At 45.4% G+C, this 21113-nt stretch overlaps 1 protein-coding gene across 4 annotated transcripts; it reads left to right on the forward strand.

Moving 5' to 3' along the window:
* The first annotated feature begins 1712 nt into the window (after positions 1–1712).
* LOC149307941 (prostaglandin G/H synthase 1-like) lies at positions 1713–21048 on the forward strand. Of its 4 annotated transcripts, none has more exons than XM_089534678.1 (11): positions 1713–1791; positions 8565–8633; positions 15604–15720; positions 15963–16103; positions 16594–16737; positions 17549–17730; positions 18068–18151; positions 18669–18915; positions 19166–19452; positions 19723–19870; positions 20354–21048. In XM_089534678.1, exons 2-11 carry the CDS (start codon positions 8591–8593, stop codon positions 20725–20727), a joined length of 1767 nt encoding a protein of 588 aa, XP_089390804.1. In that variant the 5' UTR covers positions 1713–1791; positions 8565–8590; the 3' UTR covers positions 20728–21048. The 4 variants fall into 4 exon arrangements, with proteins under 4 accessions (XP_089390804.1, XP_089390803.1, XP_089390802.1 ...); XM_089534677.1 differs by lacking the exon at positions 1713–1791 and adding an exon at positions 8167–8454; XM_089534676.1 differs by lacking the exon at positions 1713–1791 and having other exon boundaries at positions 8474–8633.
* Positions 21049–21113: the final 65 nt, after the last annotated feature.

Here is a 21113-nt window from a genome sequence, read left to right on the forward strand (position 1 = left end):
TGGAGCCATGGCAGTAAAGGGGTGACAAACCAGATTATTTCTGCAGTGCCTTGGAGTTTAATTTTCAGCAGTAATAGTTTTAAAGTCAAATATGCCAGGATTTTGAGAATCACATCTTTTGCCTTTGCTTGCTTGCTGAGATAGTGCACCAAATTAGTTGACAGCAGAGCAATTTATATAGAGGTGGATATAAATGTAATGAATTAGGTAATAAAAAGTTGATGGGAACCTAAAACAGGACCTTTCCAGTAGTTGGTCCCTCTGCTCTAAGGAAAAGAAGAAAGAAAAGAAGAGCCAATTCCTCATGAAATGGAACCACACTCTGCACATGCTTAGGGGCATCTGCCTTCTCATCCTCGAAACAAATCCCGGGGCTGTGCAGTGTTTCATGTCATTCCTCCAACTCATTTTTATTGTTTTGTTTTAACTTGCCAAGCAGTTTGGTTTGCTTTTAGCCTGTTTACATTACTTCCTACTGTTTTATACTATCAGTTAAGGTCAATTTTTTATTGCACACCACCATGAGATCCCTGCGATACAGGGCAGGGGAAAGGTATTTCAATAAACAGATTAAATAAGGGCAGGGAAAGGTTGCCAAGACCTTTCTCAGTGGTAGTGCTCCGGCTGTAGAAAGCCTTGCCCTCGGAGGGCCTTCCAACATTGCCCTCTCTGTAATGTTCATAAACACAAAACATTTTCCCATGGAGGAAGCAAGAGGTCAAATTGGCAGATAACTAGCTGCTTTATTTTGGTTCTAAGCTTAAACCCAACTATTTACCCAAATATTTGGCCCCATGGGGAGATTGCGGCTTGCTTTGCAATCTGTTGGCTTGCTGGGGTTTAATTTTTAAACTCTTCTGGAAGTGTTTAAAGCCTTTGAACTCATCTGTCAGTTTGCTGCATATTATTTTGTCTGTGTTTCCAAAGGGTGGTAAAAGGATTTTTAGAATGTTTAAACTGTTTTTAAAGTAATGGACTTGTCTTAGATTTTTGGGGGATGATTTTTTATCACTTCTGTCCAGCCTTGAGATCTGTTGATAAAGGGCAGTTTAGATAAATAAGAAACATGTTGGCACAACTTTGGAAAGATATTGTTGGTGTTGGATTGCATTCTGTTTTAAAGCAAGCTATCCACAATCAGAGCTTGCAAAAGATACTTGTCAGAACAATAAGCCCATGCTGGCTTAGGGGGATTCTGGGAGATGCCATCCAAAAAGTGATTTTTCTAAGCTGTGGCAAGCATGGGGAAACATTGGTTTCCGCAAACTCTCTGCATTCTTTGACCTCTTTGGACTTCCTGAATCTCCTGGAGGTCTTGCATTTGGGGGATCGCCTTAAATTCAAGCCGGTGTGACACTACATAACAACCACAACAAGGATTCAGAGCTCTGGTTAAACTTCAGACTAAACCAAGGCCTTGAATGGTACAGTCCTCCAGATCTTGTTGAACTGCAGGCTCCAACCCAGCATTCCCAATGGTAGTGGATGTTGGGAGCTACACTCCAACAACATTGGAAGGGCTGTATGATGCTCTGGAGTGGATTCAGTGCCCTGCCAAGGAGATAAATGGCATGGCATCCTTTCAAAGTTTCTTTTGAGGGTGGAGGGGTATATAAACTTTAGATTTTTATTAGCCTTTCCTGCTTGGGCTGTGTTCCAAAAGATTGTTCCAATGAAGGAACTGAGAAACGAGTCGCCAGCTTCAACCTTATGGGAGGTGAAACAGACATCGCCATCTACTTTGGTTCCGGCAGGAGAGAATTTTGGAAGACACAAGAGGGGCAGCCAAAGGTATGATATATAATTGAATAATTCAGTTCCTCTGTGCTATACATCATGCATTGCAGCTCCAAGGCGTGTTTTGGGCTGCCCTGGGGTGGGACAATTGTTTGAGTATATTTTTAACCAAAAGCAAGCCCGGCTCTTTAACCCATTCCATAGCTTGGATAATGTTGCTCTTAAAAGTAACATGCTGCATCTCAAAACAGCTGGTAATAATAAGAGAGGGGTGATGCTATTTGGGAGTCAGACTTGACCTGAAAATGGGTGCTCCGTGTTTCTCGGAGGCCCATCTACAAAGGTCAGCTATTGTTCTGCCCAGTTATTTTAAAGGGTGGGACAGAGAGCTGGAGGAGAAGGAACAGGAAAATGTCTCTGGGCTCAACAGAGCAGAGACTTCCTTGGCACAGCTGGGTTCCAGCCATAAGATGGTAATCCTGAATTCTCAGGGCTGACAACACCTTGGGTTATTTTAAAGGCAAACTCTGACTGCAGATGAACAAGGGCTCTTTCCCCTTTTTCATGGCAATAAAGGAACTGATCCATTCTTGCAAACTGGAGTCAACAGGGGTCCATTCACACTATGCAATTGCTGCCGTGGCTCCATCCTATGGAAACCTGGAGTTTGTGGTTTGGTGAGGCATTAGTGCTCTCTCTGGCTAAATGGCTCTCCCTAAACTGCAAATCCCAGGTTATCATAGGACTCTCTTCTCTCTTGTCATCTACTGGAGGATGTGGGCAATACCTTGTTCCTTTCAGGAGTATGGCTGCTCTGCCTTGAACTAGCGACAGCTCCTAAGTAGTGTTCAAGAGCATCCCCACGTAGAGCCCATTGCGGTAGTTTAATGTTAACGAAAGCAAAAAGCAAACAGACACAGATCTCTGTGTGTTGACATATGAACATATATGTTCAAACTAAACCTCTGAGGCATTTCAAGGCAGCTGCTGTCATTCTTTAGAGGATCCACTCGTTTTCATACAGGAAAGCAATGCAAACAGATCTGCAAGCAGTGATTGACACATTTGAAAGTCAGAATCGCATCCAAGACATCAGAGTATCCATTTCCATTACATAGCTAAGCATACCCTCACAAAATCTGATCCCTTTGCAAGGCCTTAAGGGCATTGCAAACAAGAAAACAATGTGCTCCGATAGCAAAGCCAGCTCATAAAATGTGTAGAAACACCACCGTTGCACAGTTTTAAGCTCTGCAAATGCAACATGCTTGCGTCCAGATAGTGTTATCTCCTTGCAATTGGTCATTCGAGAATATAAGGACATTTGGGCTGGATTAGACTGAGGCTTATTCCAGTTCTCTTCTAGCCACAGCGGCTGTGCGGCCAAATGCCTCCAAAAACCTCCCTCTCAGCAGGACCGAAAAACTATATTCTCCTCTTCATTGCCAGTTTTATGTCTCCAGCACTTGGTATTTTGAGATAGACTGCCTTTGGACATGGAGGTCCCATCTGTATCTATGCTGTGGACTAAATACCAGTAAAGCACACCTGACTTAGAACAGTAGCCCATTTGCAATGGTGGCTAGCCAGGAAAATAACATTCATTTTCTCCCATTTGCATCCCCAGCAGCTGGTTTCCCAAGGTAGACTGCCATGGCGTCTGGGGTCTCCATTGCATTAACTTTGTGTCTACTTCCTTTGAAAGCCTGTGCACAAAGACATCCAGGATATATAGGAAGTTAGCCGGAAGTATATACAAACTGCCAGATGCCGTTTTCGTAACCACATCTTCTCACAAAAATACACTCTACTTAGTCAACACTTCTGCTCTCAGTCACTCCTTCGGTTCTCTGCACTCTTTCCCGATGGTGTTGCAGAGAAAAGGGAAAAGTGCATTGTATTTTATTTTTTAAGAAGCAAAGGTTTTCCAAAGAGAAGCACCAAAATATTTGGCTATCCTAAAGAACTCCCTGTCACCTTAAAAATCTTAATATTCCAAATCTCCCCTATGGGAGATTAAAATGCAAATGTCCCAGTGAAAAGGATTTCGGCAACAAAGCTTGTGTATTTTCAGATACACAGAAAGTATCCATGGGAAGCTTCCGGATCTGGACAAAGCATCTTTACAAAAAACCCAAACAAGACAGAAGAAAGATAAGACGAAAAAGAGAAAATAAAACAAACACTGAACATCTCCGTCAACATTTCATGGGTGTAAGCATCCAGACAACGCCAGAGAGTAGTCAAGATGGCAAAAGGTATTAATCAGGAAGATTAGGAGATGCTACAGCAGTTTGCTTTTGCCTGAGCCTCCTGGGAAGGACAAGATTGTGTCCCTTCTTCTCCATTCTGCAGAGTTAATGGTGTGCAAACTACTTTTGCATTTTGAAACTAGTTTGCAGCAACTGGAATAAGCTGAGGACAAAGGGAGAAAGTGAGGGGAGGAAGAAAGAAAAACAGAGACACTGTAATAGCAGCCGAGAAAGTGAGATGACAGGGGATTAGTAGAGACTGTTACTTCCAAACTGAGACATATTGCATTGTGTTGCATATGCATTGACATATTCAATGCATATTGGGGGTTATGCATTGAATTTTTGTATTACTGACATATTCAATGCATATTGGAGGGTATTTCTGTACTATTTCCAGTGCTTGCTTTCTCGCCAACATTTTCTGAAACGATAGACACAGATGCAATTTTAAAGAACAGGATTGCCTATTTTATTTTATTGGCAGGTGGAAACAGAAAGAGCTGTCTGCTCAGCAGGTAGTTGGGGTGCAGAGACCTGAATTCACATTGGCATCCTGCTTGCAAACCGTCCTCCCAAGCCTCTTTCCCATCCATCTGGGTATTAATATTAATCACCCAAGAGGCCCTGTGCTTTCCGGTTTCCACGTCGAGGGTGTTTTGTCCCAGAGGCTTTGGTCCAAAACAGATAAGCAGCCTTCCTCTCCTTGCAGGCATTTCCCGGAGGATACTGAAGAACTGCAAGAAATAAAAGGCTTGCAGTTGGTGGGGGTGCCTGGTTGCCGACTGGTTTAATCACGGTTGGGTTTGTGTAACTACAAACAACCCCTGGGTAGAGTTGCTGGATTTCAAGTCTCCAGTTTTCATGGGTCATTTCCAGGTGGAAGACTTGGGTGCGGATTCTCCAGTTTAGGGTGGCTCAGCTCCAGCCAAGAGGAAAGTGATGTGTGCTCAGCTAAGAGAGCAGCCCCTGGTTGCAATTTTCAAGGCTTGCTTTGTTTCTGCAACTTGCAAAGACTTTCCACAGGGTTTTTACTTCCTTCCTTCCCAATTGTTGTGATGCCAGGGTTCACCCTCCACTCTGCTTTGCATCCACCTTCTGCCTGAAAGCAATGTCAGTGCCATCATCCCACCTATCATCCTGGCCTTTCCTATGGGCTGCCCCAAACCGAGCCATCCTTAAGCAGAAACAGAAATCGTAAATGGCATGCCAGGACCCAGAGAAGAGCAAGAAGCATTTTTTTCTCTCTCTCTTTCCTGGAATTGTCTTTATTTTAACTCTTAAAAAAGTCTTTCCTTCCCTGAGGCACTGCAATTATCTTGAATTATGGGGTGGGACAGACGTCACATAACGCCAAGGTCTCTGAAGCATAAGGCTCAGCCATACCTACTCAGCGAGATCATTGAACTCATTCCCTTTTTGTCTTTGTCTTTGGGGTGGCCAAATCTATAGGGCCACCCTGCACAATTGCAAAACAAAAACAGGACGAGATCGATTGTGGGATCCAAGGCCATTTGGGAAAACCAACAAGTACAGATGGTCCTGTTTCTTCCAGAGCTAGCCTAGAATTGTACAGTAAGGCTAAAGCTGTGTGTAAGCAAAATGTTCACAGCATTTTAAACCGGTCTAAAAACTGGCACAGTCTCACCCTTTGGATTTTCTTCCCCTGCTTTCAGGAAAAGTGTGTATGTTTAGAAGAAAACAAAACTTTGGAATCGGTGCAGACGTGTGTGCCGAAAGCACTCCTTCCTGCCAGAATGGCTTCTGTTTTACTGCTGACCCAAAAAGATTGGGTGGAGGGAATAATTCAAATTCCTACGCGTCAAAAACCAGAATTAAGCCTGTGCGTAAGCAAATAAACAGGACCTACACACCATTAGATCATTTCCTCCTGAGCTGGCACCTGAGATGGGTTAAGAAACTACCTTAGCCCAGGATCGCTTGGCAGCGTTGGAAACCAAGGGTCATGTAGTCCAACCTCCTTCCAGGGAAAGTATTCCTGAGATTTGGCCATCCACGCACCAGATCCTGTCGGATCTTGGAAGCTAAACGGGTTCATCCCTGGTTAATACTTGGCTGGGGGATCATCAAGGAATACCAGACGCTGGAGCAGAGGAAGGGACTGGCAAAACCACTTCTGAGTATTCCTTGCCTAAGAAAGCCCCCGTGAAACATGTAATAATGTGCGTTTTGGTTGGTCCAGTAAAGGCATCACTGTTTTGTGAATCTTGGACGATGCAGTACTTTCCCATGAAATTCATGGCATCTCTGTAAGATGACAGGCAACCTGAAGGCACATAACATACCGAGAGAGATGTATTTAGGTGCATGTGGAAATGTAATACAGGGAGCTGAGGAAGTCATAGCTATTATTTGGTGGCTAGAGAGTGGTGCTGTTGCTTCTACCCCGGGGCTGGCTCTCAAGAATGCAAAATATTTCCCTGGGCCTGTTAAAAAATGACACTGGCAGGTTTTTTAAAAGAAAGATCAGTCCCATTGGTTTTGCTGGAATTCACCTCTAGGTTTATATGGAAGAGGAGAAAAACGAAAAGGGAGGAAGGGAGGAGTGCATTTGTCAGAAAGTCACAAGGAAAGTAGAGAGAGAGGAATAGTTTCAGATTTTGGAAAGGAGAAGGAGAGAAAGCAATATTTGAGAAAGCTGCAAACACTTTTGCTTGAAGTTGTTGGTGGTTTTTGTGTGTGTTTGCGTGAGCTCTTTGCCTGCTTTTTGTTGTTTATTTTTGCAAGAGGATTTGCTCAAAGAAACCACAAAGAATGAAAAATGCTAGACAAAATGACCAGTCCAGCTGCGGATTAAAAATGAGCAACAGTTCATAAACAAAAGGCGCTGGTTCCCGTCCAAGCAGACGCCGGACTGAATCCATCATGGCTTTTAAGACCTTACAGTGAAACAGCTGCCGATCTGAAGACAGAACCGTCTTTTCTTGGAAAAGGAATTGCTTTCTTGACTCATCTTGAAGTCTATGCAATGCAGAGGGAGACTATAGAAATGTTATTTTATTCCCCGGGAACTGAATGAAGAAAAGGCAAGAGAAGGCACTTTTTAAAATGTGCAGCGGCATCACACTTGGGCTTAATATAGAATTCCTTCAAAAGACAACTTTGGAGCGGAAACGGAGGAAGCCGTGCCCCTTGCAGCTTCCTCTGTGCGCTACGGCTGGAATTGGCACTGCTTCGTAAGAGAAATTTGACAAGGGTTTCCAGGAAGATTGTGGTCTAATGGACTCAAACATAGATGCACACAGCTTTCTATGGCACTTGCAAACTTTTGTGGAGCAGAGTGCCATGAAATCCAAAAGCTGTTGTGATCCTTTTAAAAGATTTTGCAGAATGCTGTGGCACTTGGAAGCTTGGATCGCCTGAAGCAAATTGGATAGAAAACATTGCTAAACACATTCTTATTTTCATTCCTTTATGGAAACAGCATGGCATTCTTCCAAATAGTGTTCCTAAGCATTTCCTCTTGGGATGCAGGTTGAGGGGGACAATGCTTCAAAGGAGAAGAGCTGAAACATCTCTGGAAGATACTCTAAAGTGGTACCTACACTACACAGTGATATCAGTTTGATCCCACTTTAACTGCCATGGCTGCATCCTGGGCAATCATGGGATTTATCTGGGGGGGTTGAGGTGTAGTGGTTTGAGAGTTGAACTAGGACCCTGGGAGACCAGGGTTCGAATCCTGGCTCAGCCACAGCAACCTGCTGGATGACCTTTGGCAAGTCCAACTCTCTCAGCCTCAGAGGATAGCTAAGGTTGGACTTGCCAAGAAAATCCTATGATAAGGTCTCCTTAGAGTTGCCATAAATCAGAAATTACCTGAAGGCACACAACAACAACAACTTAAAATGCTCTGCTGGAGACTTACATTCCACTCCCCCTGAACTACAACTCTTCAGCAAAGAATGCTAAGTTCCTCCTCAAACTACAGGTCCCTAGAATGAAGTCAAGAGAGATGATGTGGTTCCAAACTGCTTTCAGTGCAGGTTCACTCTTAATACTTCATACCAAGATGAGAGCAGGTCTGCTGTCATTTTGGGCATGGTGTGTGTGTGTGTTTGTGTGTGCGTATACACAAACACACACACGTAAGACTTGTCCTCTTTGCACAAAGAGCCCCCAAAGAGTCCAGAGAGCAGCCGAGTAGAAAAGCTCTACTTGCAGAGTTGGCCTTTGCCAGGTCCTGGGCAAGGCACTGAGGATGGCTTGCATTGGGGGTTTCATAAGCCCAAGAACTCCAGAGCCCACCAACACTGAGCGTTCAAATGCAGGCAAAAAAGGGGGCAGAGGAGGAGTAGGAATGTGTCATTGGAGGGTGGAGACTGCAAGCCCTGGCTGCCTTTTTGACTGAAGGGAGAGCAGGAAAGAGGCACAGCTGCGGCTTCAGAGTGGATTTGGAAAGCTGGAGAGGCTTCCTCTCTTCCTTCCCTTCCTGCAATGTGCTGTAAGCCCTGGCTCAAAAATGCCTTCTTGCCCTCTCTCCTTCCACCACCTGGACCACCCCTGCCTAGCCAAATATGCATTTTTATTTTACTTTATTTATTGCCTTTGCAGGGCTGCTCCATGCCTTCTCTTTCGTGATGCTGCTCAGTTTGAATGCCAGCCCAGGAGACGCCAGCTCAGGTAAGGAACCCACCCGCGCTCACCCCCAAGAAACTTTTTCAGCAATAGAAACTATGTATTTTATTTATTTTTTTAAATAAGAAAGAGCAAAATATTCCCAAGGCTGCAGCACTGGCTTTATTGTAAGTCAGGGGAGGCGGTTGCCTCAGGCAGCAGATTATTTGGGGGTGATCACGGAAGGGTGACCGGATCGTTGAATTGCTATTTGCTTCCTTTTGCTGTGTGGGTGGGAGAGTGTTTTTGTGGGGGCATAGTTTGCTGCTGGTCTTGGGCACCAAAATAGTCCAGGATGGGGTTCTCCAGAGAGTTTGTGGATGGATTGACGTGACCTTCAAGTCTCCTGTTTGATTTATGGTGACCCCATGAATTTCCTAGGGTTTTCTTAGGCTAGGGTTGGTTTAGATGGCCACTGAGGACCCCTCCAACTCCATGATCTTATGAAGTGCACTTAGAATAGACCTCAGGCAGCCTTCCTTACTCCTGGGAGGGTTCAATGACAATCACTCTCTTAGTGCTCAATCATTTAGGACACTTCCAATTGATATTTCCTGAGAAGGTTCAACTTCATAGGAGTCTTCGGGGTCCAGTTTTGCCAGATGGTTTTCAGTGAAAGCTCAAATATTCCAGACTAGTTTTGGGGAGCCCAAGCATGCCTTGTCCCTCCATTTCAAGGTCCGTGCTAGGAGTGATCATAAAGTGTGTGCATGTTATGATGGTGGTGGTGGTGGTTGCATTGTGTTGTGGTTTGAGTGTTGGACTAGACTCTGGAGACCTGGGTTTGAATCCCCTCTCAGCCATTGAAACCCACTGGGTGACTTTGGACAAGCAACACACTCTCAGCCCCAGAAAACCCCATGATAGGGTCGCCACAAATTGGAAGCAACTTGAAGGCATGCAACAACAACAACAACAACAAGCTACCTTGAAGTCCAGTTTTGGGGTAAAGAAAAATGCCAAGAAAACTCTAAAATCAGTACACATTAGTCAAAAATGACTTGGAGGCACACAACAACAATAACAACGACAAAAACAGAAATATTAGGAAAATCAACCAATCGCTAGTAGCTACCAGTGGTTTCCATGTCAGTTCCAGATGTTACTCTGGGTGTTAAATAGAGCTTTCCAAGGTGCTAGGCTCTAATTTCATCCCATCAATAGGTTCAGCACCTTGGATACCTTTTTAAAAAGTTCAGGCTAAAACTCAAAGCGGACCCACCATTCTTTTGACATGGATGCCACCTGTACCTCAGGACATATTCGTAGCAAATTTTATATAACCCCCTTTGTTTTATTTATTATTTCCACATTGACATTTTTATTAGCACTTTTTTCTTTAATGAAAGATAAGTTTAGCCCTATAAAACCGTAACGTTGTAGCAGGAGTAGTAAGTCTATGTGTATACCTGGCAAGTTTCCTCAGAAGGGGCTTGCTCTGGCCTATACTTTACTGGTGGGTCTTTTTAAAAAGATAGGCTCTTTAAAGGCATCTCTGCTCCCCTTCCTATAAACGAAAAGAAGTCAAGGCTTTCTGAGGCCCAAGGAAAGATGGAAGGAATGCAGAATGGAAAAGTGGAAGGAATGCAGAGAAAATACTGAAGGATGAGGGTGTTGCATGGGCGCCTTTGTGAAAAATGAAAGTAGGAAGAAGCCTGGCTCAAGCATAGATGGGTTGGACTGATATGGCAAAAGGGCAGCTCTCATGCCAGTGGGGCATCTTGCATCCACTCTGGGTTTTTGGACTACAGATCCTATCTGTGGGATTTTGGGATTAGTAGTCCAAAACATTAACCTTACCAAGATCTGAACCCCGCCAAAATTGGTCCACACTTTCACTGCAAAGGCTTTTGAGGGGCTTCATCCAAAGAGAAGGAAGCCACCTGAAAAGGAAAAAGAAAAGCAGTGTCCTGGTCACTTAGTGGATTTCCATGGCTGAGCAGGGATTTGAACCCCTGGTCTTGAGAATTGTAGCCCAACGCTCTAACCATTCCACCACACTATCTTGTTCCTAAAATAAGTTTCCAAAGAACCCTCACTTTGATGGGTGAGTAGGTTAGGCTAGAAAAGGAAAACAGCTACACACAGCTTCTGAAGAACTTGGATTGAGGCACTGTTCCGCACCGGTTTTGCTGAGCCGAAATAAAAACTGCTTCTCCCCAGCTTCCGAACCGGTGGGTTTATTTGCAAGCCAGTGCTTCGGTTTCACATCCTCTGCAACTCTCTCCCTCCAAAGATCCCAACGAAATAGTGGCAGCTTGCCCTCCACCTCCGCTTTGTTTTTGCAAGGGACTGGCTTGCTTTCCTTCTTTGATATTCAATCAATCCGTCACATATTTTCCAGGACATCATGAGACCTTTCTGGAAATGCACAAGTGAACCAGTAATAATAATATCTCCTCATCTAAATGCAGCTCCTAAGGCTTGGAAATTTTGTTGTGTTGACTTGTAAACATTGCAAAGAGGCACGGCATTCCTCCTTCCAGCCAGCCTCAGCTGAGACCCCTTCAGTCCAGATGTGCGAGGGTGTGTGTGTGTATGCAACACAGTACAAGGAAGTATTTATAATCTCTGGATACAAACCAGAGACATTAGGTCTGAGTTTGCAGCCCAAGGCAAAAGTGACTTGGCTCTGTCATGTTTCTGAGCGTCACAATCCCTAGGGTCACCTTACTCTATAAAAAAAATCAAAATGAAATAGCCATAACTTGGGAAATAATCCTACTTTTGCTTTGGACAACAGCTCCCAGAATCCCCCAGGCAGCATGGCCAGTGGTCATGGTGGACAGGGGATTTTGGGAGTTTCCCCTTCCCTCCTGCAAAAAGTGCTCTTGGAAAATAGTTATCTCCTTTCTCAAAGATATATCTTCATTTCCTGCTCCTGGATGATGCTTCAAGGGGGAAGACGTGGTGCATTTTAACCAGCGAGACCATTGCCACATATTATCTTTAAGGCTGCTGGGTTTGAAAAGGGGATTTGGCAAATAAAAGGAAAAGGAGGTCTTTTAACTGGCTGAGATGCAGGATGGCTTTGTGGAGCCTCCAAATTCCAAGGCAGTCTATCTTGGTAGGACTTTCGCTGGAGAACAACCATGGGAAAGGACTGTTTCCACCAGTGGCCTTTCCAGAGGCATCTCTCTGGCTCCTGCAGCATGATGAATCGGCCATTTCTTTGGTCTGATCTGGCAAAGCTCTCGGTGTGTTAAAACCTCTGTCTCCCATCCATGTCTGTTTCTTCCAAGCGGGGATGGCATTTGTAGCTTCAGGGAAGGGGATGGTTCTTCCACACACACCCCAAAATGATCTGGCATGTGTAGTCATGCCCTCTACAGTATTTCCCCACCTTTGCCTACCTTGGGTTGCCAGGAATGTCGTCAAAAACAGACGGTAAACCAGGATCCCATGTGCTGGGATGTGCAATGCCTTCCCTGGCTGAGGAGTATGACATAGTCCAGCCCAGTGAAGTTATGAACAGAAATGAGGACTAAAACAGATCATTCTTAACTGTTTCCCCCATTGAGACATGGACATCTATAAATGAATGGCCTACTTGCAGGCAGAGCTTGGCAGAGTTGCTTTTTGACATGTCCAAAAAGGCAAATCCATTTCTATCTGCAGGGTCTGGTATAAGGCCAGGTTGTCCCATCTGGCTGTTGCCTCCATTGCTGGAGCCTCCGAACCAAGGTGCTAGGATCCGCATCCTTCCCCCGTTTTGTTTCCTTTGCGTGTCCTTTATTTCCTCCCGTTGCCCTGTAAACAGTTGGTTCTCCTGCGTCATTTAAACCCGAGCTTATAAATTGCAGATGGACTCCTGTTGCACGCTAACTAAGAGGCAATCCAGAACAGCTGTTGCACAGCTGGAAATGTTGCCCTGGTCTGGGCAGAGGCCAAGATGGGGCTTCTGCAGTCAGGACTAGGAAGACGCAGAGTGGAGGACATGGGCAACGGATCCAGGCAACACACCACAGGATGCCAAGTGATGCTGGATGGCAGAGAGCCAATACCTCAGGAGAGGCAATACCGAAAAACCAGTTGCAGAACATTTTAGTCTCCAGGGACGTTCAGTTTGGGATTTGACAGCTGCAGTCTGTGAACAAGGAAATTATGAAGGAAGATAAAAACAGGTGAACTGAATAGTATTTACAAATTCCAATCCATTAGTTGAGGCATGAACAACAACAAAAGCTACAAGTACAGTGGACCCTTGTTATCCGCTGGGGTTTGGTTCCAAGATCCTGCGTGGATAACAAAATCCGTGGATGCTCAAGTCCTATTAAATATAATGACAGAGCAAAATGGTGTCCCTTATAAAAAACGGAAAATCAAGGTTTGATATTTGAAATTTTTACTTTTTTGGGAACATTTTCAAACCGTGGATGCTTGAATCCGTGTATAAGAAATCCGTGTATAAGAAGGGCCGACTGTATTAATTCAAGAGTCCTCACTGCTGCACAGAAGGAATGTTCTCAGAGAAGGTTTTGAACCCAAGGAAACCACCTTTTGGTAAGCCAATTTATTGCTTCCACACATCAATACCCGCTGACAACTGTAACGATCTGAAAAACCTGTATAACTTCATGCAGCCCTTTGAAAATTTAGGGCAAGGGACATGATTTGCATCTCTCTGGATCCTATTACGTTCTTCCCATTCCCACAACTGTGTAAATATGCTTTGTAATCTGAGGCCTTAATACCATTCCGAAGATGTGGGTTTATATCCCTGGAAGAGCATGCTAAAATAAAAACTAGTTAATCTTAAAGGTGCTGCCGCATTCCCTCTACCTCCCTCCTCTTTTTTTATGCAGATACATCAAGTGTGTTCTTGGTGGCCTGAATAAGAGCCAGTGTAAATTGATAAAAGTCATATCATAAGTGATATCAAGATATCCCACAAGGAAGTGAGGAGAAAAGGAGCCCAAGGTGTGGTATCGGTTTGTGGGAAAGGGCTGCCATCTTCTTCTGCCTGAAGACCTGATGCTTATCTGCAAAAGTGGAGGTTATCAACTGGTCAGCAGCTGGAGATTTTGACCTTTTGCCTTTTTCACATCCATGGCCTGATGATTTTTGTTGTTTCGCATTTAAAATTCTCTGGAACATTAAAAGTGTGTGTGTGTGTGTGTGTGTGTAGGGTTTACAGTTTATTCAAATGTCTCTTTTCATCCCCATCATCCATTCCTTCCTGGAAAATCCCATTTGCAATGGAAATTGGATATCAGTTATCCTTCTGTAAGGAGATCCTTCCCGAAAGAGATCCTGCTGGTTTTGGACAAAATGTCCCCTTTGAGTTTGCATCAGTGGATGGGGAAGCCCAGGGAAGGACAAGACCTGCATTGTGTGGATTGTGTCCTCATTTGCTTAACATGTCAATGGAGAAGGTGTGATCCTCCAGGTGTGTTGGAGCAAAACATCCGTGTTCCCTCATCCTTGGGGATGCTGGAGAGTGCAGGCGGGATTTGTAGCTCTATTAGAGCTTGGGAAATGGGTTCATTGGATTGCAATTCCCACAATACCCCTGTAGTAAAGCAGGTTTCCATCAATCACTATCCTTTCCCAGCTTCATAGGAATGCTGGAATGCCTCTCCATGCCTCTGTGTGAGTTGCTATTCTAGTCAGCCCAGAACACACATTCACTCAGAGACACAGGGAGCAACCTCTTCCAAAGGCACAACTTTCCTGAGTCTCTGCATGAGGAATTCTTGGATAATCTGAACATGTCCAATGCTGTCTAGACACGCTGGAGTGTCACCACCCACAGATGTTTAAACATTCAAAACAGGAACTGGTGCAGAGACTAGAGTTCACAAGGCGAGCTTGTAAAATTAATTTGTTCCAGTAGTTGCGAGGTAACACCAAAAAAGAATTTATGGTTCAGTTCCCCATGTTAATTTATTTTTTGAGGAAGCCATAGACAGTCTGCAAAACTGTTCTACAGAAAGCCTTGCTAGTCTGCAAAGATTGTTGTTGTGTGCCTTCAAGTCCTTTCCAACTTCTGGTGAACTGAAGGCGAACCTAGCATGGGGTTTTCAATATTTTATTATTTTATTTCATTATTATTATTATTACTATTTGGCCAGATTTGCTCACAGGAGGCCTTCCCCTCAGAGAGTGGCTTGCCCAAAGTCAACCAATGGGTTTACATGGCCGAACTGGGATTCAAACCCTAGATCTCCAGAGTCAGAGTCCAACACTCAAATCACTGTGCCATGCTGGGTCTCTTGAGGCGCATTTCTGCTGACCTTCCTGCAGGACTGGTTTCACCATCTCCTCCGCTTTTCCTGTGCCCCAGGATCAGGACACTTTAAGTCTAAACCACTACCGTGTTTATTTAGCCCAGGCCACCACCCAAAGCTTTATCTTAACTTGGTCTTTTAATGGGGCCATAAAAGCAATCAGCCACAAGCCCAGGGCTTCCCTCCTGCTGCTCCTGTAATACCAGCGGCTGCAGCCACCTGATGCATGATGGAAAATCACCAGCTCCTTTGCAAGCTGGAGGGGCTACGGAGTCCAGCCAAATCCAGGAGGAATGGGGAAGAGGCCTCTTAGAGTGATAATCAGGAACAGGTTTCCTATAGTTTCCCTGCTCAAGGCTTACCATCACCTTGGGTGAGTCACTCTCTCTCAGCCTCAGGGAAGGCACTGGCAAACCTCCTCTGAACACATTTTGCCAAGAAAACCCCACAATAAGTTCACCTTAGGGTTGCCATAAGCCAGAAACAACTTGACGGCATCCAACAACAAACACAGATTAAACTAGGGAAAGTTTAACTTGGATTTTTCAGGAATAGGTTTCTAGCTGTCCTTCACTTTAATTTTGGGTCATGCTCACACCAGTAGAAAGATGGAGTATAAATTAAATGAATAGATATTCCAGTAACTATTTGGTTACTGGAATATCTTGTTTAAGAGGGAGCCTAAGCTGTACCCATTTGCTTTATTGACTGTTCTTTCTTCTTCCTCTCTGTCTGTTTCTCTGCAGTGAATCCATGCTGCTGTTTCCCATGCCAACACAAAGGCATATGTGTTCGCGTTGGCACAGCTGGCTACGAGTGTGACTGTACCCGAACCGGTTACTACGGCACCAACTGCAGCGTGCGTAAGTATCTGCCAGCCTTTCTGCAATGGGCTGGGTGGATGAAGTGATGTAATGAAACATACTTACCAACATCTTGTGACTGCTAAGAATGGCACCTCCATGTTCAGAAACTATCTATAGCATGCTGAGGACACAGAACTAGGATAGACGGTTGCTTTTGCATTCCACCTCCTAGTTCCTTCCTCACTGTAGGGAACAAAATGTTGGATTATCAGGATTTTTCTTATCTGTATGTTCTCCAGCGGAATTCTGGATGCGTATCCGTGAAGCCGTGAGGCCTTCGCCAACTTTCTACCACTTCATCTTGACCCGTTTCAAGTGGTTCTGGGACATCATCAACAACACCTTCATCCGGGACACGCTGATGAGGCTGGTGTTGACACGTGAGTCAAAAGCAATAGGTTGCAAAGGATCGAAGACCCTGGGAAATGTACCTTTCTCTGCACTGCAACTCTTAGAATCTCTTAGCTCTGGGAGCTGTAGTCCTTGCAAATTTTCCAAGTTCTGGGCATGATTGCGAAACCAACTATGACACCATCTGAAAATGTTAGGAGGAATGAGGATTTCAGCATATGGGAGAGGGTAAGTGATGTTTGGAAGCCTGTGGTCTTAGCAAGGAAAAATGTTTTTACCAATGGATAAAATTTAACACCACAATCAGCAGTCCTAGTTGTTCCTGGAAGTGGATGGGCAGTGCATGTAGAGCTGTTGCAACAAGCAAGTTGTGTGCTTCCTCCAGCCAGCTCCAGTTAACAATCTGACTCTTTGGACAGTACAGAGTCCTCTTGATACTAGTACTGCAATGCACATGGTGCTTACTTGGTTTTATTCTGCTCCACCTTTCTGTCTCTCTCTCTGCCTCTCTGTTTGCAGTCCGAGCCAACCTCATTCCCAGTCCGCCCACCTACAATTCCGACTACGGGTACATCAGCTGGGAGGCCTATGCCAACGTCAGTTATTTCACTCGTATCCTCCCGCCGGTGCCCACCGACTGCCCCACGCCCATGGGAACCAAAGGTATGTGCCTTTGTGCATGGATCCCACCTGGAATCACTTTCTATAATGATGCTTGAGGGTGATTTCTTTTGGATGATGGCAAAAGGTGGGTGAGGAAACTTCCTGTTCATTGGCAAAGGTTGCCATACCTCCTCACTGCTATCAGATTTTGGGATTTGGAGTTCTAAGAGATTCTTATCCTTCTCTGTCAAGAGGGGCCTTGTGCCACAACAAACTACAAATCCCAGGATTCCATAGCACGGAGCCATGGCATTATTTCTGCACTGAAGATGCACTCTGAGCCTGAAGTGTGAAGGAACTGTCCAAGGTGCTGAATTCAGTCCCTTAGACAGATCCTTTAAACTTCAGACTTAGAGTCCTTAAACTTTGGACTAAGGGTTTAATTCTTCTCAGCTTGGCGACCTTGCACAAGTCACACTCTCTCAGCCTCAGAGGAAGGCAATGGCAAACCTCTGCTGAACAAATCTTGCCAAGAAAAACCCAATGGTTGGTTCGCCTTAGTGTCGCCATAAGTTGGAAACGACTCGGAAGTACACAGTAACAACAACAACAAAGATCCAAAGTGGGATTCACTGCTTCATTGACATTGGAGCCACCACCTTGTCTGTGTTGGAAAAGTAACTCTTTTGTACTATAGCTCCCAGAATCAGTACTCTGTAGTAAAAAGATGTGGATCCCCTCCCCCAAAAAACACCGGTGCTTCTAACATTAAGATAGGGATCTTAAATCAGTGCAGATGCTGGGAGCCAGTCTTCCCAGCCACGAGCCAAAGGGACGACTGTTGGGTTTAACTTTTCTTCCTCCCTCGCAGGGCCGTTGCAGCTGCCGGACTCACAGCTGGTCGCGGAGCATTTCTTTCTGCGCAGGACCTTCCACCCAGATCCGCAGGGGACGAACTTGATGTTTGCATTCTTTGCCCAGCATTTCACACACCAGTTCTTCAAGACTTCTGGCAAGATGGGGCATGGCTTCACCAGGGCTCTGGGTCATGGGGTGAGGATGATAGCTGCTGACTTGGAAAGCTTGTTTGGTCCTTGGTGTGCCATATTTGAGCAAGAGGGATTAAATTAGAAGTTAAAATTTTACAATTTATAGTTTGAGTGTTGGACTCTGGGATAATAAAGAGGTACACAACACTTTCCAGATCCAGTTCTAAGCACCCTTGCACCCTTGGAGTGCTAAATTTGAATTGGGGTCAGGATTTAAAATGTAAGACATGACCTGCCCAGGAGGGAGACTGGCCTTGCTTGTCCCTAAGCTGGTTTGGACCTACTCAGGGAGGAGGGAGAAATTAAGTTTGGAGAAGGTTCACTCCAGCTCTTTTCTGCAGGTGGATCTTGGACACATCTATGGGGACAACCTGGAACGCCAACACAAACTCAGACTCTTCCGGGGTGGGAAGCTGAAGTACCAGGTACTGTACGAAGGTGACAGCTTTCTATCTGGGTGGAGGGACCCATTGGATCAATTTAAATGTAAGGGCAAAACTTGGAAAATTAGGGTTTTATTTTCAGATTACAATTCTCAGAATCCCCACCAGCCAGTACGACTGGAGACCATAAATGGTAGTTTCCCCAAGTATAATAAAAGTCTGTGTTGAGACACAGGTGGAAACCATGCAGTCTTCTGAGACTGAAATTCCCAGCACCCCCAGCCAGCATATCCAACAGTGGGGAATAATGGGAGTTGAAGTCCAGAAACATCCAGAAGAGCTTGCCTTTCCCATTTCTGAACTTAGGTGGTAGAAAGTTATTTAGGTTGTACCAGAAGGAATTCAGATATGGTGCTGGAGAGATCGCAAGGGAGGTGGAGGCCAAGAGGGTTTTTTATGTGTGCAAGGGCCCAATCCAGCACTGGTCACCTGCAGAGTAAACAAGTGGTGAGTCCCTGCGAAACCAGATTAACATAGTCTTCCTTTTCCTTCCTTGCAGATCTTGAAGGGGGAGATATATCCCCCAACCGTGATGGAGGCTCCAGTCCACATGATCTACCCCAAGCATGTGCTGCCCGGGGACCAACTGGCGGTGGGTCAGGAGGTGTTTGGGCTTCTCCCAGGCCTCATGATGTATGCCACCCTCTGGTTGCGGGAGCACAACCGGGTCTGTGACCTGCTGAAGCAAGAACACCCCACCTGGGACGATGAGCAGCTCTTCCAGACCGCTCGACTCATCCTCATCGGTGCGTATATTCCTGCAGAACTCTTCCTTTGAGTGTGGGAAAATTCATCTTTTTTTGGACTACAGACCCCAGAATCCCCCCAGCTGTAGGTGTGTTTTTGAAGTTCATGACCTTTTGGTTGATTCAGAGATGAAATTGGAGGTGACTCATTGAATCCGTGGAATATACCTATGTTTGATGAATTATATTCCAGGGCCAAAGAACATGAAGACACAAGATCCTATCTAATCTTGAAGCATTTTTCCCCCAGGTGAGACCATCAAAATCGTCATTGAAGACTATGTCCAGCACCTCAGTGGCTACTTCCTGCAGCTGAAGTTTGACCCAGAACTTCTCTTTGGGGTCCAATTCCAGTACCGGAACCGCATTGCTGTGGAGTTCAATCAGCTCTACCACTGGCACCCGCTGATGCCAGACTCCTTCAGAATCCGGGACAAGGAGTACAACTACGATCAGTTCATCTACAACACCACCATGTTGACAGACTATGGCGTGGAGGCCCTGGTGGAGGCCTTCTCCAAACAACGAGCCGGGCAGGTGGGTGCTTTGCTACAGCCCCCTTGAGTGCCAATTCTCCCTTAAAGCACAAGCTGGTCCTAGGTGCACAGCAGGCAAAATGCAGATTGGCAAACTCCATATTGTCTAGTGCGGACAAGCAATGCAGTATAGAAGCTTTTAAGGACTACTGTGGCGTTAATTATAATTTGGGAAATAATAATGATGATTTCTACCCCACCTCATAGAGCACGAAACAACCACCAATTTAATTGTACTTCTGGCTAATTGTGCCCCCTCCCCACTTTTCAGATTGGCGGAGTAGCAAATATCAATGAAAACCTCCTGAAAGTGGCCATTGGGGTGATTGAAGAATCGAGGCTGCTGCGTCTCCAACCGTTCAATGAATACCGGAAGAGGTTCAACATGAAACCTTACACTTCCTTCCAAGAACTGACAGGTAAGACAAGGACTCTCCTTGGGCCAGCTGAGGTGCTACTGCTAAGCAAAGAGATGCCCAAGATAATGTTTGCTGCAAAGTGACGCTTCTTGCAGAAGGAAACATGTTACAGATTGTGACATTTTGCAACCAGGAAAGGCTAAACTGGGATGGGGAATTTAATGCGTTGTGGCATTGGCAGTGCAGCGCCACTATGTCTTGGCGTCTGTAGTGCAGTGTCATCATGTGGTGGCAACTTTAGTGCAGTGCCACCACACATCCGAACTCCCAAATTATTCTTAGAAGTTACTTTTGGAGCACTTTTAGACAGACTAGTCAGGAACTGTGGGTAGGGGAGGTGGTATCAGGCAGCCTGCCCTGGCTGGAGGTTCAATGGGAATGTCCCCCCCCCCTTCAATGGTATTAGTGCCCCTCCAAAAGAGGGCTCACTTTGAACTATCTCCCAATCTTCTCACCCACTGGCTCTGATCCATTCGCTCACAGGGGACGAAAAAACGGCAGCTGAGCTGGAGGAGCTGTATGGAGACATCGATGCCTTGGAGTTTTACCCAGGTCTGCTAGTAGAGAAGGCTCAACCCAACTCCATCTTTGGGGAAAGCATGGTGGAAATCGGAGCCCCCTTTTCTTTGAAGGGTCTTTTGGGGAATCCCATCTGTTCCCCTGAATACTGGAAGCCTAGTACTTTTGGCGGGGCCACAGGCTTTGAGCTGGTGAACACGGCCTCACTCCAAAAACTCGTGTGCCTCAATGTCAAGAAGTGCCCCTATGTGGCTTTCCGGGTGCCTGATGACAGTGGAGAGGAACCCATGGAGGCAACTTCTGTATCTTGGAGGAAGGAACAATCCACTGAACTCTAGCCCCAGCCTTCAAGGGAGCAGGAGTGCGTCTCCTTGGCTTGGCCACGATCCAGTCAGCGAGTCTCTTCCTCTTGTGGAAGTAAGAGGACTCTTCCAAGGGACTGAAACTGGCAGAGCAAAAGAGAGAAAGGAAGAGAGACTATACACAGAGACTATACACAGCACAGAGCAGTGTCATCCCTCCAAGACCTTCGGAAAGTGCCTCAGTTTTGGATTACAACTCCCAGAATCCCCCAGCCAGCATGGATCATGTGAGTTAAGGTATGATGGGGAAGTGTTGACTTTTCTAATAAAAGAGGATGTTTTTATTCTTTTGCTAAACATGTTACACCTGTGCTTCATTTTAACAAAAATGGGGGGACCATGGAGGAAAGTATGGTTTTTCA

The sequence above is a fragment of the Sceloporus occidentalis genome, unplaced genomic scaffold (genome assembly GCF_023333645.1).
Source record: "Sceloporus occidentalis isolate IW3139 unplaced genomic scaffold, rSceOcc1.0.p SCAF_8, whole genome shotgun sequence".
NCBI classification, from domain to species: Eukaryota; Metazoa; Chordata; class Lepidosauria; order Squamata; family Phrynosomatidae; genus Sceloporus; species Sceloporus occidentalis.

Excerpts from the sequence above, each read along its gene's own strand:
- LOC149307941 (XM_089534675.1), top strand. The coding sequence starts at position 13,899 with ATGTCCCCTTTGAGTTTGCATCAGTGGATGGGGAAGCCCAGGGAAGGA. Across the intron at positions 15,721-15,962 it reads CGGCACCAACTGCAGCGTGC|CGGAATTCTGGATGCGTATC; the intron begins GTAAGTATCTGC and ends TATGTTCTCCAG. Across the intron at positions 16,104-16,593 it reads GATGAGGCTGGTGTTGACAC|TCCGAGCCAACCTCATTCCC; the intron begins GTGAGTCAAAAG and ends CTCTGTTTGCAG.